Source organism: Lontra canadensis, unplaced genomic scaffold (assembly GCF_010015895.1).
Source record: "Lontra canadensis isolate GAN:19392208 unplaced genomic scaffold, GSC_riverotter_1.0 scaffold117, whole genome shotgun sequence".
Taxonomy (NCBI): Eukaryota; Metazoa; Chordata; class Mammalia; order Carnivora; family Mustelidae; genus Lontra; species Lontra canadensis.
In genome coordinates this window covers 2,083,873-2,102,882 of record NW_022631111.1, presented here as the reverse complement: position 1 = coordinate 2,102,882, position 19,010 = coordinate 2,083,873, and the positions used below count along the sequence as shown (strand labels likewise).

At 43.7% G+C, this 19,010-nt stretch overlaps 1 protein-coding gene across 1 annotated transcript in view; it reads right to left on the bottom strand.

Moving 5' to 3' along the window:
• The window catches only part of CFAP221 (cilia and flagella associated protein 221), a 79,803-nt gene extending 70,595 nt beyond the window's left edge, over positions 1–9,208 (bottom strand). The window contains exons 1-3 of the mRNA XM_032840912.1: positions 9,088–9,208; positions 7,386–7,571; positions 5,096–5,196 (exon numbers count right to left, since the gene is read on the bottom strand). Of these exons, the coding sequence (XP_032696803.1) occupies positions 5,096–5,196; positions 7,386–7,524 (240 nt within the window). The 5' untranslated portion in view covers positions 7,525–7,571; positions 9,088–9,208. The remainder of the gene's footprint in view (positions 1–5,095; positions 5,197–7,385; positions 7,572–9,087) is intronic.
• Between the last annotated feature and the right edge of the window lie 9,802 nt (positions 9,209–19,010).

Here is a 19,010-nt window from a genome sequence, read left to right as displayed (position 1 = left end):
AAAGAATTCTGTCCCCATGCTTGTCATCAAGGGGGACCCTGGAGTTGGAAGCCTTGAGTGAGAGTCCAGAAAGAACTGGGAACAGAAGTGGTTATATTGGCTGTCACTTAAAAAAAAATTTTTTTTTTTTTAAATCCAGTAAGGACAGGGCAACAAACAAGGGTGTAGGGACTGCTTTTAATATGCATCCCAAGGGTGGTAAACCTTAGAAGAAATCAGTAATCTGTACTCCAAGAGTGCTTAGTAGACACTGTGGGAGCCTAATCCAGAATCCATACTCCAGAGGTGTGACTCAGGCCATTTCAATCCTTCTCACCTGAACTGGCACTAGAGGGTCTACAATATCAGGATAGGTGTATTTACCAGAACTTTCATACAGGCATTCCTGCTCTTAAACAAAAGGGATCTGAGAATCCAGTGAGCCCAGAACCCAGGATCCTTTAGCATGACCTTCAAAGACCCAGGACTCCCTTGGGTCTTGTGTTTTGCACAGCACAAAAAATCCTGTCAGCTGGTTGGAAGGTAGGCTAAGCTTCCTTGCAAAGAGCTATGGTTGGGCCTTCCTGGAGATGTCAGGTATGGTCATTCTTTTTTGCCTCCTTGCTGGTGAGTGTCGTATGCATGGCAGAATTTCTTCTCGGACCTGTTTCATAGCCGCAGATACACCTGGTAGCAAGGCTGCTGGGAGGGGACCTTTGACTCCCACCTCCCTTCAGGGTCAGGTTCTCAATATCTACCTAATATCTAATCACTCCGTGGATTTAGGTCAATTTGCAACAAGCAGTGTCACGGGCTGGAGACCAGAGGTCTTGTGCTCAAAGCCACTGAGCGGGTTCAGGTGTTCCAGTATCCCTGAATGGTCCCAAGGGAGGAGACAGGCGCTGGCTCTCCTGAGACTGAAGATACAGCCAGCACCTGTGGGTGAGAGCTGGGCCACATCCTGATTAAAAAAAAATATAGAAACCTGTCGCTTTGAGATTGAGAGCCCCTGGTGTTGGGCTCCACACTGGGCATGGAGTCTGCTTGAGATTCTTGCTCTCCCTATGCCTTTTCCCCACCACTTACCCCTCGCTTGTGCCACTCTCTCTCTTAGAATAAATAAATAAAAATAAAAATAAATTAAAGGGCACCTGGGCGGCTCAGTTGGTTAAGCCTCTGACTCTTGATTTTGGATCAGGTTATGATTTTGGGGTCCTGGGATCAAGCAATGGATCTGGCTCCCCACTCAGCAAGGAGTCTGCTTGGGGGCTATCTCTCCCCTCTCCTTCTGCCTCTCCCCCTAACTGGCTTGTGCACGTGGACTCTCTCTCTCTCTCTAAAATGGATAGATATATAATTAGAAAAAATTTTTTAAAAGAATCAAACAACATATATCCCATTCATTATAATAAAAGATGTAATATTTGGCTATATGTTGGGGGGTGGTGTTAAAGGTTGCAATAGGGAATTGAAAACTAATGCCATTATTTCAGAAAGCCTAAAGAAAGTGTTAATTTCTAACAACTTTGTTTTGGGCTGGCAACATCAACACTGGTTGTCTTGTGAGAAACCTAATTATTTACTTAATAAATATAGTTTTCCAGACAAAATCTTTCTGCAGAGGGAAAAAGAATTTGAGAGGTCTTTGTTTTGAGAAACCTGGGAACCATTCTTCCAAATTTTAAAGTAAGTCAGAGCATTGATCTCACTATGAATCCAAGTAAAATGCTTTAAATCCTTTAACCAGATCTGGATCAATCTCGAATGTTAATGAACAATTTACTGTGGTTTTTAAACCCACATTCTATCATTCCATTCTTGGGCAATTTGCATAGTTTCCTGTAGCAAAACCAAGATAAAAGCAGAGCTGGATTTTCCCCTTTCTTTGGCAAGAATCTCAAGGTAATTGCCTTAGGCTTCCGCTTAACTTTGCTGGTGGAAACAGGAGGCTGGCCCTCCCAAGATCTCCCAGAATGTTATTAAGATGAAATCATTTTGTACTTTTATCTGTGCCTGTTTGTTTTCATGTCTGAAAGAAGCAGTATGATTATATAGACTTCACATTGTATTTACTTGGGAGTGTGTGAGTCTTCACCAAGTCACTCTCTTCCAGTGAAGTGAACTCAGGGTCATTCACAAGTGTTTACTGAGTAACTTCTATGTGTTAGGCATTGTGCTGTATCAAAGAGATGGTCCCTGTTCTTCAACAGAATGAAGCTTTTATCTCCCTCCCCAAACCCTACAATCCAGGTAAACTAGATTGTACACTAGTGTCCAAATAAGGAGCACGCACCCTGGACCTCTCTCAATGTCTTCTTTTATGCCCTGAATACCTTCTTCCCACTTCTCTTTCCTTTTGGGCTATCTCAAGTGGTTTCTCCTCCCACAAGCTTTTCCTTTCTTTTTTTTTTTTTTTTTAATATTTTTAAGTAATCTCTACACCCAATGTGGGGCTCAAACCTATAACCCAGAGATCAAGAGTACCATGCTCTACTGACTAAGCCAGCTGGAAGTTTCCATAAGCTTCCCCGCCCCCCAATATTGTTACTTATTAGGGAAATGCAAATAAAGCATGCAAATAAAGAAATACAAATAAAATAGTGAATTGAGCAGATGGCTTCTCCTCTGCTGTCCTGCCTGCCACTCCCTTGTGGTGCATTCAATAAGCTTCTATCACCTTAAAAAAAACAACAACAACAACAGTGAGTTGAATGGTGGCCTCAAGAAGGTATGTTCACATCCTAATACCTAGCCCCTGTGGATGTGACTTTATGTGGGAAAATGATCATTGTAGATGTTATTAAGTTAAGGATCTTGAGATGAGATCTTCCTGAATTATCCAGTTAGGCCTTAGTCCAATGATGTATCCTTTTAAAAGAGGAGAAGTCACAGAGCCAGAGAAGGCATATGAAGGTAGAGGTAAAGAGTGGAGTTACATACACACAAGCCAAGGAACACCTGCCAGAAGCTGCCATAGGCAAACAGATTCTCCCCAAGCACCTCTGGAGGGAGCACAGCTCTACATACACCTTAATTTTGGACTTTGTCCTCCAGAATAAATTTCTATTTTTTTTAAGACCCTCAATTTTTGGTTATTTGTTATAGCAGCCCCAAAAAACTAACATACCTACAACCCAACAATTCTACTCCTTGGTATATATCTAAGAGAAATGAAAATCTGTCACATAAAAATACGTACAGGAATGTTCCTAACAGTGTTATTCATAATAGCCTCAAAGTTGACATCCAAATGTCCATCAACTGATGAATGGATAAACAAAATGTGGTAGAGACGTACAATGGAATAGTATTCAGTCACCAAAAGGAATGAGGTACCGATAGATGCTACAAGGTGGATGAGCCTGGGAAACAACGCTAAATGGAGGAAGCCAGTCACAAAAGGCTATGTCATGTTACATGATTCCATTTACATGAACAATCCAGAATAGTTAAGCCTATGCTAACAGAAAGCGGATGAGCAGTTGCCTAGGGTAGGAGTAGACTGGGTGGGGGAATAAGAGGATCGAGGGTACTGGAGGGTAGGGAGTGAATTGTTTATTCCTATATTCATTATAAACAATGAACAATTATGAAAGATAATTATTTTAGATCTACCCTATCACCATGGAGACAGCAAACCTAACACCAGAAAAAGTAGGCTCCGAAACCACTTACTAACCTTGGTCTTTGATGCTCTGTTCTAAGAAGTGCATGCTTGTAGGTTGACCGGCAGATTGTCTAATAGACTGTTTTAAAACCTTACCCTCTTTCTGAGAGGAAACGCTTGGCACCTAACAGGTTTCTCTCTGGGTTTATTCTCTCTTTACCCACTTCGATGCACTAGGATGCACAGAAACGGCATCATCTGTTTGTTGGGGACTGCTTGATAGAAACCTAACTTTACCTCCCGACAGCCTTAGCATTTGTCAGCTTCCCCCCCACCTCTAAAAGTAGAGACTTTTGTAGTGGCTGGTGACAGAGCCAGAGGCGGAACATAGTGTACAAAGCTGGAGTCTCAGGGGGCTCATTAGGAGGGAGGCTGCCTCTGCCCCCCTCCAACCACGCACAGAGGTCATTTGGTTCAGACCTAGAGCCCAGCAGGAGTAGTTCTGAGACACCTGCTCAGTGTGACTTTAGGGGACTGAAGTGAGGTCAGCGAGGTTATAGAGCTTAAATGTTCAGGTCCCAGGCTCCCGGGTGGCTCAGTCGGTCTGACTCAGACAGTGTCTGACTCTTGATTTCATCTCAGGTCATGAACTCAGGGTTGACAGGCTATGGGCTGGATGTGGAATCTGCTTAAGATTCTCTCTCCCTCTGTCCCTCCCCATCCCTCTTAAAAAAAAAAAAAATTCAGGTCCTCTAAGCATAGGAGTTAGGAATGCTGTAGCCACCCCAGGCCCACCCATTCTGAACCTGCAGGTCAATGAAGGGGACCCTTCCATGGTGGGCTGTAGTCCATCCTTTCAACTGCCCCTCCTGGAGCCTGTCCAGTAGAACGGACCCTTGCCACCCAGACCTGGCTTGAATCTCTCGGGCCAGAATGGCTGATTTAGGCATGAGCACTGGACCCGAGCGCATGAAACAGAAAGCTCACTGAAGCCTCCTAGGAAAGGGATACCCCTCTCCCTGGTTGTGTAGGCTTGGAGGAGAAGGCACTGGTTTGGAAGAAGGCAGCTTAAAAGTCAAAGTCAGTCTCTATCACTTTTACTAGCTGTGTGTTCTTGAACCAACTATTGAACCTTCTGGAATCCTGGTTTCCTCATCCATATAATGAGAATAATATTACAACCTCCACAGAGCTAGGGTAAGGATGAAATCCAATCAGAGACGTGATCACCATGAGACAGCAAGCACAGTTCCTAGCCCCTAAGAGTGGGTCAACAATGACACCTCTTTGGAAAGAATGCTATGAGGAGCCCTTGGCAGGGGGAAAGTAGCTTGTCCAAGGACACTGGTGTGGCTTTAAAATTTCTCATCCTAGACCCAACTTTCTGGTCCAACTCACATCTGTGCTTCTGCAGATAATGCTGCTCTTTAAATGAATGAGTTATATAAATGGAGAACATTCATGTCATTTTGTTACTATGATTAATTACCCCACTTAAAAAATACCTACCAGAATCTGTTGGTGGTGTTTTTCTACTTCGTAGCCTCCAAAATGCAATATGCCAGGTTTTGCCTGTATGACCTTATTATTCACAACTTTCGCATAAACCTCTATAAAAACAATGTAGGTAAGTACACCATGAGATGAGACATAAGAGAAAATATTAGATAAATGAAGATCCTATTAATGTGGGCTTTCTTTAATTTAGGGTATTTTTAGCATATGAAAGTTTCAGACAGAGGATACAGCTGTCAACAAGATCAATGATCTATTCCAAATGAACTGTACTGCTTCTCCTTCTATATGTACACATCATTTGGGAGATAATTATCATCACAACACAAATTCACAGGTATTGTTTATTACCCACTAAAATAATCTGCTCTTCTCATTTTGTACAAGTCTTCATAACAAAACATGAGTTTGCAATAGCACACACCCTAACTTTGCTGCTCTGGGTAACCCTGATGTGACTTATTATGTAACAAATACACAGTTCAAAGACTCCAAGTGTTTAGTTTCATCACTAGATTATTTACCTGTTATCACTGGATTTCCTCCAAATAGAATTACAATGTGATAGAATAATCGTAAAGCTCTGAGTCATTATTGCTCTGGACAGTAAAGTCTCAAACTGCTATTAGTGTAATGTGAATATCTTTTTTATTTTTTTCTTCAGTTCTGAGAACAAGGTTAAAACAGCCGATCTCACAAAAGTGTCCGGATCTATAATACTTTCCCCAGCTCTTCATGAGGCAGGAGTTGAGACGTGTAGAGGAGGCACAGAGAACCCATGGCAACCCGCTAGGCATTTGTTCATAATCTTTGTTCCAGCCCTATGCAGTGGGTACTATTTCCATTGTGCCAGTGAAGGAGCTGAGACTCAACAAAATTAAGCAACTTGCCCATGGCCAGGAGTTAAAAATCAAACCCAGGTCTGTCCGATTCCAAACACTGAACTGCCTCCCTCAATACGAAGGCGCTGTTCAGTTTCTTACACATAATGACCTTTCACCTTTGGCTATTGCCAAACGCACATGAGCCTGAGACACCCTCCCCCATTGCTTAGCCTGCTGTGATTCTTGTAAATATCTGGAGTGCATATGAAATGATTGGTGGTCTTCTCTTCACCAGGTGACCTGACACTGTCATCAGGTTTGGGCCAAACCAAAGGGCTGGGATGGGGTCAGGATGATGTTTCTGGGGGATGGGTGATCACTGTGGGTTATTTGATCATATTGAAATGAACCTTCTTTGCTAAACGTGTTAAATGCTGAACATTTGCTTTTGTTATTAGGGCTGCAAGATAGACCCAGAACCGGTATTTTTCTGTTGATGCCCATAAAGAGTCAAGTCTACTAATTTGCACTCAGTAAGTTCTATGGTGATGAAAAAGCCACACCGAAATACCACATTTCAGCATCTGTGATGGGCCTTGAAAGATGAGTGAGGAGCGGCCTAGTATGTTGGTAGAGAGCTGGAGATTGGGCGACCGTGACAGAACAACACCTCTCTACCCAGCTGTGCCGCCATGGATAATTCCTTTGACCTCCCTGAGCCTCAACTTCCCCACCAGTAAGATAAAAACTGAACGTTGACATCGTGTGGATTAAGTGAGAATAACGTAGGCAAAATGATTAGCCTCTTACATACTAGCTACAGGATTTTACTAGGCTTTCCATGTGCATGGCAGGGAAAGGATGCACATGGAAAAAGGCAAGCAGGTATAGAGTGCATGTGGTCTTGAAGAAGCAGGAGTAGCTGTGTGGTTGGAGCTGGAAAAGAGCAGTGCACAGCGTGGGGATGGTTCTCGGTGGGCGGGCTTGCATCCACAGCAGAGGGGGCCAAATGCCAAGTGAAGGAAATTGCAACTCTCTTCCCAATGCAGGGGAACCACTGAACGTATCTGAGCAAGATAGGGGCAGGGCCAGCGATGACTGCACAAAGAAAACTGACTGTCAGGGTGTGAAGGTGATACAGAGGAGAGCACTAGGATAACCCAGTGACCCTGCTGAGGATGAGGAACTAGGCAGTGGGGACAGATAGGTAAGCTGTTAGAGGAAGCAATAGAACTTGGTGACTTGGTGACTCATTTACATCAAAAGAATCTATCACGAGTGGATGGACCTAAATAGAACCATAATAGCTTACTAATAAAAGCTATTGTGAGCCCATAAAACAATATAGCCCATTAAACAATATAGAGAAATCAGCACCAAAAATCCCATTGTGCTTTCTGGACTTTGGATCCTCCGGTAAGATGTAAATTGTAAAGCAAATCTCTTTTCTACTCACTTACTTGATTCTAAAAGGTGATTAGGCACTTCTCTTCTTTTCTTGGGCTCCTCCACTAGCCTCTTCAAAAGGAGGGGGGATACATTAGTAAATGGTTCTTCGGCATTGCCCAGTTCTCTGCTGGGGGTTTTCACCACTGCCATTTTATCATGAAAAATGGAGTCTTCTCTTTAGAGCCAAAGGTCATTTCCTGGGGGTGGGGGTGGGGGGACCAAACAGTAGCAGTATGAGAAACCACACACATATTTTTTTTTTCTCAGTCTTTGACAAATGTACCTCTGTGACTGTGTGTTCCAGGCCCTCCCTGCCTCCGTTCCTCTCCTGGCCACTCCATTCCCACACAGAGATGTCCCATTAATCTTGTGTCACACATCACAACCCAATATCACGCCTTTGCTCAAAACCCTTCTGTTGTCCTTCATTCTCTCTCCTCAAAAGCTTTTCCCAAAATGTAGTCCTGAGATGCTTTTGAGCTATTAGGAGGGGTATATGAATGGAAAAATAAATCAAATTGGAAAAGCCTCTTCTGAGATTTCTCCAAATCGGTCTCTTAGTTGCATGTGACCATGAAACCCTTTACCATTTGGCATCCTGGGGCCAACTTCCAGGGTCCGTCTCTGGAGTGATGAGAAGTTGGAGCGGCCAGTGGACCTCCTCCAGCACCACAGAAGGCATTCCTAGGAGCTCTGCCCTAGGATCTAGGGTCCTGGTTCACGGGGACCCTTTGTCAGACTTGCTTTTCCTTATCATGTTAAGTTCCACTTTCTTCATAAAGTCTATGCTGACCCCAACACCCTTCCACATTGTTCAGCAATTAACGCCTCTACTACTCATTAGGTCTTAATGATTTATTGCCTTGTACACTCTTTATAAAGCCTATATATCTTGCCATCTTCTACAGCTAAGTCTCTAAATTTGGGGTCCTTGTACATGCTTGGGGGGCTGCTCTGCGATGTCTCTGAGAGTGAATGTAAAATCATATGTGGATCTTTATGTGCTTCTTTCTCTCTCTCTCTCTCTCTCTTTTTTTTTTTTTCCTGGAGAAGGCTCATAACTTTAGATTCCCTGCAGTCCACAGCACCAAGCAAAATACAGTACCACAATGAAGACAATGTTTAATAATAATTTTCTGGAAGTTTCTTTTTCCCCTTCCCTCCTCCCACCTCCTCTCACTAGCATCTCTGAAGATTTCCCCCTCAGCACAGCCTCCCCCACATCAGTGTCCTTCCCCTCCATCCCTTCAACAAAACCTGCCTCTAGTTCACTTTCAAGCTCCCTCTTCGTGGCTGCCTCAAGTTCCCTGCCTGTACTTCGCAGGAACAAGGGCTAAACCATTTTCAGGAGAGCTCCTATTCCAGTTCACTCACTCCGGGGTGAACCCCGTCTCTTTTCGCACGCCCCCGTCCTTGGTCCCCTTGCCCCATCCTCTCTACCCGGGAGGCCCTCTCACCCTAGCCAAACGCCTGCTCCCCTCGGAGCCCCTTTACTCCGTCTCCTGCTAGGGGTCGGGGTCGACCCCAGACCCACGCAGCACCCCCATCCTCACAAAACCCTTTAGGCCCGATCTCTCTCTCCTCTGCCCCCAGCCCAGGCTGACTCGCAGCGGGACACCCGCCCCCCCCGCCCCCCCGGGTTCAGGCTGCCTGAGCAGCTCAGCGGCGGCCCAGGGGGCCAAGTCCGCGCCCCAGGTCCCAAGCCGCTCACACAGGAGATGGTTCCGGGGCGGAATTCGGCGGGCGCCCATGCCGGCGTCTGCCTAGGCGTCGGCGTCTGCTCCGAGCGTCGCCATGACGACGCGGACAGGCTCCCGGGGCTGTGTCTGCGGCCGGACGCGACCAAACTCCCCAGGGATGTGGGGCGGAGGTTGCGGGGGTTGGGGTGGTGGGGAAGGCCCTGCGGCGGCGGCTCGAGGTCCGGAGGCCGCAGGTGACTTCTGGGGACTCGGAGCAGTCTGTGGGGGCTGGAGAACAGAGAGAGAGAGATTTATGAGGTGCGAAGGCAATGGATTCCCGAGGGGAAGTGAGAAAGTCGGGAGACAACGTAAACTGGAACCCTGAGAGAGCCGACCGCCGAAGGGCGGTGGGCCCAAAGGGGCGGGGCCTCCCCAGCTCAGTGGGCGGGGCTTCCCGGCACACCTTCATTCACGGAATCGCTTAATACTTAAATATAGTTTGTTCTACATTTTCCGTTATGGTAAATTTCCAACACGTAAGAAAGTAGGCAGAATAGTACGATGAACCTTCAACACCTATCTGTAACGATGGTCAAATCACGGTCAATCTTGTTTCGTCTGCACCTTTCCCCTACTACCTGTATCATTTTGAAGAAAATCCCAGGCATCATTTCATCCATAAATATTTCAGAAATAAACCTCCAAAAGATAAGGACTCTTTAAAAACGTAACCACAATGCCAGTGCCTTAAAAAATTAATTTAATTGCCCCACGAGTGTCATAAATGTCACGTTTAGAGTTGCCACGATGAATCAGAATTCAAATAAAACCCACACATTACAATAGACTGATAGGTCCTTTAGGTGTCTTTTAGTTGACAGATGCTCCCTCCTTATCTTTTTGTTGTTGCAAGTTATTCACTGAAGGAACTGTTTCTGTTCTGATACTGATATTTAGGAGTTTAAACCACAAACCTGGACTTGCTCCCTAGACTTCCTGCCGTGTCTGCTCCGTCCTGCTCACCCATGGACACTATTCCTTACACAGATGTTTCAAGCTTCTCTCTTCCCAGGAGTTGTCCCTGTCTCATTTTTTTTTCATTGTATGCCTTAACACTTGCTTGATATTATTTATGGCTTCGTGTTGATAAGAAATTATAGTAGGAATCCAATAAGAGTATCTGCCTTCCCCACACCCACATCACTTGTGCCGTATGTGGTTCCCTCCCCCCTCCCCCCCACACACATTGGGAATATTCATTTTTCCCATCTTCCTATTCTCCAATCCGTCCCTGCCGCCAGTGTCACTGATTAAAAGTCTCCCCATCTTTCAAGGCTAGTCTGGAGATATCTTCTACCCTCCCCGTAGTCCTCCCAGTCAGAAGGACTGTTTCCTTAATCTGGGTTCCATACGCTTTGTTCTAGCATCTTTTTCGGCACTTATCTTTTTATATGTTGCACCCATTACTGCTTGTGTGTCTTAAACTGTGAAATTCTTTTTTTTTTTTTTTAAGATTATTTATTTATTTATTTATATGACAGAGAGAGACACAGTGAGTGAGGGAACACAAGTAGGGGAGTGGAAGAGGGAGAAGCAGGCCTCCCACCGTGCAGAGAGCCCAAGGCGGGGCTGGAACCCAGGACCTTGGAATCATGACCTGAGCAGAAGGCAGACATCCAATGACTGAGCCACCCAGGTGCCCCTAAACTGCAAAATTCTTATCAGGAGGGCACTGTGCCTTATCTTTGGATCTCCCACAGATCTTTGTTTATAGTGATTATCCAGTAATTGTTGGCCAAGTGGGTGAAAAAAAATCCATTTGTTTATACAGGGTGTTGTTTTAGTTCTTTCCCTTTTGTTGCCCCAACAAGGTTGTAGATTTCAGAATAAATACTTTGTTTCCCACAGTCCCAGACCTTTCCACGCCAGCTTAAATCATCAAATGCTTGTTTCTGTACACTAGTTAATGGGTATTGGGTAACACATTTTAATTTGTCCTAAATTTTTTTTTATAAAAAGTGCTGAATTCCCTATTTTATAGGTAAAGATAGACATAAAAATAGATATGGAGATATGGATATAGATATAATATGTAGGTCTCTGTATAATTCACCAAATTGCATATTATAGCGTAGTGGACACTTCTGGTTGTCTACTCCCACCTTCCAGCTTTGCTCAGTCTTCTCCCAATCCCAGTTCCCCAGATCCCCACTCCCAGCAGTAGCTGCTGATTAGTCATGGAACTCCCCATCAACTTGCCAACAACTGATTTACCATTCAGTATGTAACCAATTCTGGCCACAGAGATATTAGGGAAAGACTTCTGGGAGACCTCTGGAAAAGGCTTCCTCCTAAAAAAGAAACACACATAAATACAGTATCTTTCTCTTTCTGGACAATGTAGTCTCCTAAAGTGATTCCTTGGAAACTCAGCAGCCATCAGAGGCCAGGAGGGGCCTGAGCATGAAGGTAAAGCTGGTGAGCAGGAGGCAGGGAAGATTCTGGACATGGATGATATCATCTCACCTCTGCTTGCCTGGTGCCCACATCCCATTTTCTCTTTTTTTCAACTGAAAACATTATGACATATAATGATAGATCTCTCTCCCTCTCTTTTTTAAGATTTTATTTATTTATTTGAGAGAGGGTGAGAGAGCAAGCAGGGGAGGGGAGGGGAGGGGCAGAAGGATAGGGAGGAAGGAGGCAGGAAGGGGAGAGGGTGAGAGCAGGGGGAGAAGCAGGCTCCCAGCTGAGCAGGGAGCCCAACACAGGGCTCAATCCCTGTGATCATGACCTGAGCTGAAGGCAGATGCTCAACCAACTGAGCCACCCAGGTGCCCCAACATACAATGATTTCTAAACACTCCTCCAAGTGTGAAATGTTGCACAGGAGCTTGTTAGAAATGCAGAATTTCAGTTCATCCCAGAACTACTGAATCAGAACCTGCATATTGATAAGATACCCCGGAGATTCACAGACACATTAAAGTTTAAGAATCACTGTACCAATGCCCTACAACTACAGTTGTTTTCAATGATCAATTATTTAACCAATTCGTTTATGTATTTCGCATTTATTTTACTGAGAGTTTTCGGCGAGCAGAATACAAAGGTATTGCAGCCTCTGCCAAACTAAATCCATGAAATGGGTGTGAAAACAGGCACAGAAACTCTAAACTATAAGCATCAGCTTCAGAAGCAATGGGGAACAGATAATTTCCTTGCTTAAAACTCCTCGATGTCTTCACACTGTATGGAAAAGAAAATGTAAAATCCTTATCACAGAAAAGAAAAATGTTTGCAAGGCTCTCTAAGATGTTACTTATGACCTTCTCTCTCCACCTTCTCCTTGCTTCTTTGCTGCACACTACCATCTCCCCAACCCCTCCCCCCACCCTGTGTGCTCCACCCCTCCACCCCACCACATCCCCTTTGCCTGGTGTGGTGGGTTAAAGCAGGCTGAAAATTCTGACACTCCTCTCATGGGGTCCCTATACCCTCCCCTTGAATGTGGGTGAGTCTGGGTCTGCTTTATCTGCCCAATCCAGTCCTGCCTGAATCTCTGATCCCAACGTTCATGAGAAATAATAAAATGGTTGTGATTTCAAGCCTACAAGCTTTGGGATAGATATAGCTACAGTGATAAATAACGAGAAACTTGGCTAATTCCTACTCAGCCTAAGGATCTCTTCTTTGGAAGAGATCTTCTTTGGGGCTTTCCCTGGCTCCCCTTTCTAAATCAGGCCCTACCCCACCATCTTCTCTCCCCGCACTGGGTTCTCTCCCTTCAATGCGCTTCCGCAGAACGTGGTTCTAGACCAATGGGGCTGACCTTTACTGAACTATCAGTTCTTCACTGAACTATCCGTTTAGTAGAGGATGACTTGTTCATCACTGTATGCTCATCACCTTGTATACTGCCTGGCACATGGTAGAACTTCCAAGACAGTTGTAGGATAAAGTCGTTAATGAGTTATGCCAAGTGAGATCTAAATTTATATACAGGTATACATGTATGTGTGTGTGTATGTATAGAATTGGAATACGGACAATATATTCATATGGTTCAAAATCTGAAAAGTAAAAAAACTCCCTCCTACCCCTGTCCTTAATCACCAGGTTTCCTTTCCCAGAGGCAACCTATGTTGCTAAATTCTTTTTTTTTTTAAGACTTATTTATTTATTTTGAGAGAGTGAGAGTATGTGCACACATGGCAGCAAGGCTGAGGAGTGGAAGGAGAGAGAGAATCTTGATCTCATGACCCTGAGATCATGACCTGAGCCGAAGCCAAAAGTTGGACTCTTAACGAAGAGTCCCTTGGGCACCCACCAGATTCTTATTTGTCTTTTAGTAATATATTACACATACACAAGCCATTATACGTATGCTTGCATTTATAAGAAGTTCACCCCCTGTTTAAAAGCCCAAATAAGGATGCCTGGGTGGTTCAGTCAGTTAAGTGTCTAACTCTTGATTTTGGTTTAGGTCATGATCGTAGGGTCATAAGATTGAGCCCCATGTTGGGCCCCATGCTCAGCAGGAAGTCTGCCTGAGATTCTCTCTCTCTCCCTCTGCTGCTCTTCCACCTCTAAAATAAGTAAATAATTCTTAAAAAATAAGTAAATTAAAAATAAAAGCCCCAATAGCTCACCCTTCTATTTCCTCTTTTCTTCCACTTAAAAATATATCTGCATAATCATTCCATATTTGTGCATGAAGTATTCTCCTCATTCTTTCTTTTCTTAAAGATTTTATTTTATTTTTTTAAAGTAATCTCTACATCCAACATGGGGCTTGAACTTAACAATCTTGAGATCAAGAGTCACGTGCTCTACTGATTGAGCCAGCCAGGCACCCCCTTCCTTGTTGTTCTTTTCCAGCTGCAGAAATTCTATAACTCTGTAATCAGTTTGCTATTATTGAATATTGAGGTTGTTCCTGATCTTCTGCTATATAAACAATGTTGTAATGATTTATATAAGTGCACGTGCCATTCCTATAATCTTGTACATACCTTCATTCATAGGCATGTGAATATATCTATAGGAAAAGTCCCCAGAGTAGAAGTGTTAGGTCAGAGGGTCTGTGTGTTTGTAATACTGATTAACTATTGAGGTTGCCCTCAATGGCCTTTGCCTTAATTTTACTCCTACTTATAATGTATCAAAGGACTGGTTTCCTTATGACCTCACTACCAGAATATATTATAAAACCTTTATGTTTTTGTCAGTCCAGTGGGTGAAGAGTAGTTTTTCAGTATGGTTTTGTTTTGTAGCTCTCTAATGATAAGTAAAACTGAGTATGCTTTCATATATTTACAAGACATTTATGTTGCCTATTCTGCAAGTTCATGTCCTTTACTCATTTCCCATACGGTTCTTGATTTTTTTCTTATTGAATCACTGGAGTACTTTCTGTATTACAGTCTTTTGTTGCAAAAAGTTTCCTTAGCTTATCATTTGACTTTGCTCTTAATGGTTTTTGTCTTTTAGGATTTTAAAGAAATATTATGTTGTATTCATTGTGTATTGCTCCATAAAAAAGTACCTAAAACTTAGTAACTTAGAATTATAATCCTTTGCTCTTTCATGGTTTTTGTGGGAAGGGAATTCAGACAGGGCACAGCAGAGATGGCTTGTAGACCCAAAAGCTGGGAGGTGGACTTGTCTGAAGGCATCATTTGGTGGTTGATGCTAAAGCTGTCCGCTGGGGACCTAGATGAGTCTCTGGGCCAAAATACCCACCGGTCTCCTGGACTTTCTCCCAAAATGTTCACTAGATCCAAAGACAAGTTGGAGAGAGGAGAGAGTCAGGCATAAGCTAGCTTTATGACCTAGCCTTGAAAGTTGTGCAGGACCACTTCCAACCTCATTCTATTGGTTGAGGCCATTCACAGATCCACTCAGGTATGGACATCTGGGTGGCTCAATTGGTTAAGCACCCAACTCTTGATCTCAGCTCAGGTCTTAATCTCAGGGTTGGACTGGCCTGCCCTTGGCCCCTGCATAGACTTGTAGGGGCAGGCCACTCCAAGATGGGCCACTCTGGCATGAAGATTATTTTGATTTAAAAAGCAAACAATCAATACCCAGCAGATCTAGGAAAAGCTCTTTATCTTCCCCTCCTACTCCCTGAAAAGAATGTAGATAGAGGAACTGGTCCAGGAAGGGAGCTTATCACCATAGAGAACTACATTATACTATGAACTAGGTATGGCACGCAGGGAGGGACCCAGCAAGGCCTGTTTGATCAAAGTCCTCTGGGTCCCCTTGTTTTTGAGGGGCCCAGCAAACATTTGTTTACTAAGAATTTACTTTTTCATCTTCCTGTGAATTGCTTTTCTCCCCTTTGAAGTCCTTGACCCCTACCCCCCTTCTTAGTTCAGAATGACATATATAACTTATTTCACCTGTCTTAGGAATTTCTTGTCTGTGTGGATTCCCCAAATACGTGATATTAAATTGGACTCTCTCCCGTTCATCTGTCTCGTGTCCACTAGATTCTTAGTCCAGCTAGAAGAACCTCGACAGGCAGAGTAAATTCTTCCTCCCCAGCAGACTCCACCTCTCAATGGAGAAGTGTCAGTATCTTAAGAGAGTACCACATTCTCTGTTCTCTGGCACTGACTATGCATGGGAGGGTATAGAACTGCTATAACCATCTTGCTATCAGCCTGAGCTTATTCAACTCAAGGGAAGACTGCGCCAAGAGACCCATGCACAAACAGAACCTGAACCATGCATGAGTCCACCTTGAACTATGCTGTCTCTGGACTCTCAGTCACGTGAGCCACTCTTCATCCCTATCACTACCTCAGCCAATTTGAGCTGGTTTGTCCATTACCTGGAGCCAAATGCATTTGAAGTTGTCTATGCAGGCCATTTAATTGCACTGATTTTTTTTTCAACCTTGTGATAATGCTGAAAGATGGATATTATTTACCCCATTACACAGAAGAGGGTGTTAGCCCTGGAGGGCTTAGGTAACTGCCCAAGGTCGCATGGCAAATTGATGCCTAAGTCAGGATTTGAATCCAGGTTTGTTTGCTGCCAGCATTCTTTTCTGTATGCCAAGCCAAACTGCCTAATCAGGCAGAAATGTGGGGGCCTCTGGGAGATCGGGGTACACCTGATCTTTCTTTGTTCCCTCCAGTGAAGATAAGGCCTTGGGAACACTGGCAACATTGTCTTTCAGATAGTTTTATTTGCTCTCCTTTATTTGATCTGTCTTAATGATAATATTTCATATAAATATTTAAAAGGATGCTGACAAATGGAGGAGGAAAATAAGAAAAGTAAAGGAAAAATTGCTTTCCTAAGAGAGCCAGCCTACATTTCCAGAGTGTAAACAGTGAGCTGGACCATAAAAACCTCATTAAAATGTCAGTGTTATACCTTTGTACTTCAGCACTGAATAGGAAATCATGCTTGCCCCATTATTTATGGCTCATCAATAATACATTAGCTGGGTTCCAGAAAAGCTCACATTCAAGAGAGGACAGACCTCTTTGTTTGGTTTATTGAGTAGCTGAAGGGGCAGAGCAAGTTCATTTCATTGGTGTGGTCATATGGTGAAGGTCTTAAACCCGGAGACCCAGGGACAGCCAATTCCTCACTCCCAATGCTGTCCTCCACCCCTATCCCCAAATCAGTCCTTCTGTTCAAAAGTTACTTTCCCTGGAGAAGCCTTCCTTATGTGTATGCCAGGGGACATTGTTACAGGTGACAGAAATAGATTTAAGTGACAGAAATAGATTACAAGTGACAGAATGAATTCAAAAGTAAAAAAGTTAAAATTGTGTCTATCTACCTACCTATTTTCTATCAAGGGAGGCTTCAGTCACAGCTGCATCTAGGTGCCAGAGATGGTGTTAGGATCTTGTCTTTCTTAGTCTCTTGTTCTCCACTCCATGTTGGTTTCATTCTCAACCAGGACTCTTCATGATGTGGGAGGGCTGCCATCTTGCTGCTAGCTTAGTATAATGCTCACGCATAGGTTTTAGTGGTGCCACTCTTATTGGCGTAGCATCAATCATGTGCCCATCCCTGAACCAATTACTGTATTAGCTGGTGGTGAGGCCTCTCCTCTCCTAGGTCTGGGTCATGTGCTCATCCTGGGGTTGCTGTTGGTAAAAACCTCACCCAAGCCACAAGTTCTGAGAGTAGGGGAGGGGAAGGGAAGATCCTTGTACCAGAAGAAGGGGGAATGGAGGCTGGCCAGACACACCGACAGATGTCTATTAGATCGAACCTTATAAAATTATCAATATTGAAATATATTTTACCTATGAGAATGGTGACCTCATACATTAACCCGCAAGGTTGAGTCTGGTCCCTCGGCACAGGCTCCCATAGAATGTATCATAGTTTACAATCTCGTCCACCATACATTCCGTAGTTGCTCACTTCAGCCCACCAATTGGTCTGTTAACTGTGGGGTTATATAAATTTCAGAAGCCTTGACCACCAGCCTCCATCATCTTGCTGGGCCTCCTGAAAGGGGTTGCAATTAAAGTACCCCAGGCTTTGTGTAAGGGGCTGAGATCGCCACGGGCAATTGCCCTAGGCTTCCATCATTCTGGCAGGGCCACCAGAAACAGAATAGGCACTCAATGAATATTCATTGAATGACTGTGCTTAATTAGTTCTCTAACAAGTGTTTATTGCTCCTGGAAAAATGCAAAAAACTGATTTCATGTTGGAGAAGTAATTGAAAATAAAATCTCTAGTCAAGCAGGTGAATCTTCGCCACCAAAGGAAGAAAAGAATGACTCGGTTTTATTATTAAACGTTAAACCAGCCTGAGATGTACATCACTGACAAACCACAAAAGAGATGGCAAAGACAAATAGAAATCTCACCCTTTTATAGAGCCAGGCACATGCAATCCCTTACACACACAAGTTAATTGTCTTTACCCAAAGGGAAAATAAGACTTCTCCTATCTTTTTGACAAGTAGGAAATTACAACTTGGAGCCAAGTGTCTGTGCTAACCTCCCACAGTGACAGAGAGCTGGGGCATCCCCGAGCCTTGGTATCCGTTTTCACAGACATAGATCCACTGCCTTCAAGAAAACCATTCCCAGATTCAAAACTGGTAATAGGTTCATTTTGCTTTTAAAAACATTTACATACATCTCAAAGAGACAGAGGTGATTTCTAATTACCAGTTTTCTAAAGGAAGTGCTAAAAAAGAAGGAAGAAGAGAAAAGATCTCTTTCCCTTCAGGCACCAGAGATTTTTCAAGTTTAGCTTTTGCGGGATTGTATTGCAGGGGAGGAAAAACTTTTTACCCCTACCCTTCAGAGTTCAATGGCTGAAGCTTGCAAATCAATCTGATAGAAGACAGGTTAACAAAAGCGAAAGCAGTTGTAATGACCTGCTAATCCACTGGAATTTCACAAGGAAATGAAATTTGGGGAGGTGGTCAGATGATTGAAGTATAGATACTATTTTAGGTTAAACAAAGGAACTAGAGGGTTGGGGGCTTCTGGGCTGGGGAAGCAAGTTATGGGAAGGGGAGAGGGAAAATGTATGATGAATAAGGTTTGTCTTGTTATGCGGGTGTCTCTCAGGTGATAGGAGTTGTCTTGGGGCATAACTCTCTTCCAGGTACAGACTTTTTTTTAGCAAGTGAAAATTTCCTTTATAAATGTAAATTTTCTTTACAAAAAAGCGTATTTATACTTTATCATTAGGCAATCGGAAAGGGGTTGGAAAAGAGCTTTTCCTATGGCTGGTAGTTCTCAACAGCTTTTTCGACTCAAAATAATCCTTACACCAAAATGGCATATTTGAGGTCACACATTCTGGTACCCATCAGAGTTATGCCTCACTGGGGTGATAAGAATATCTATATGAAACCAATGGAGAACAAGTTACCCTGGAACCAAATAGAGGATCTTCCATCCTCAGGGTAATTTCTAAACTACTGTCATGAAAAGGTGAACTTGCGT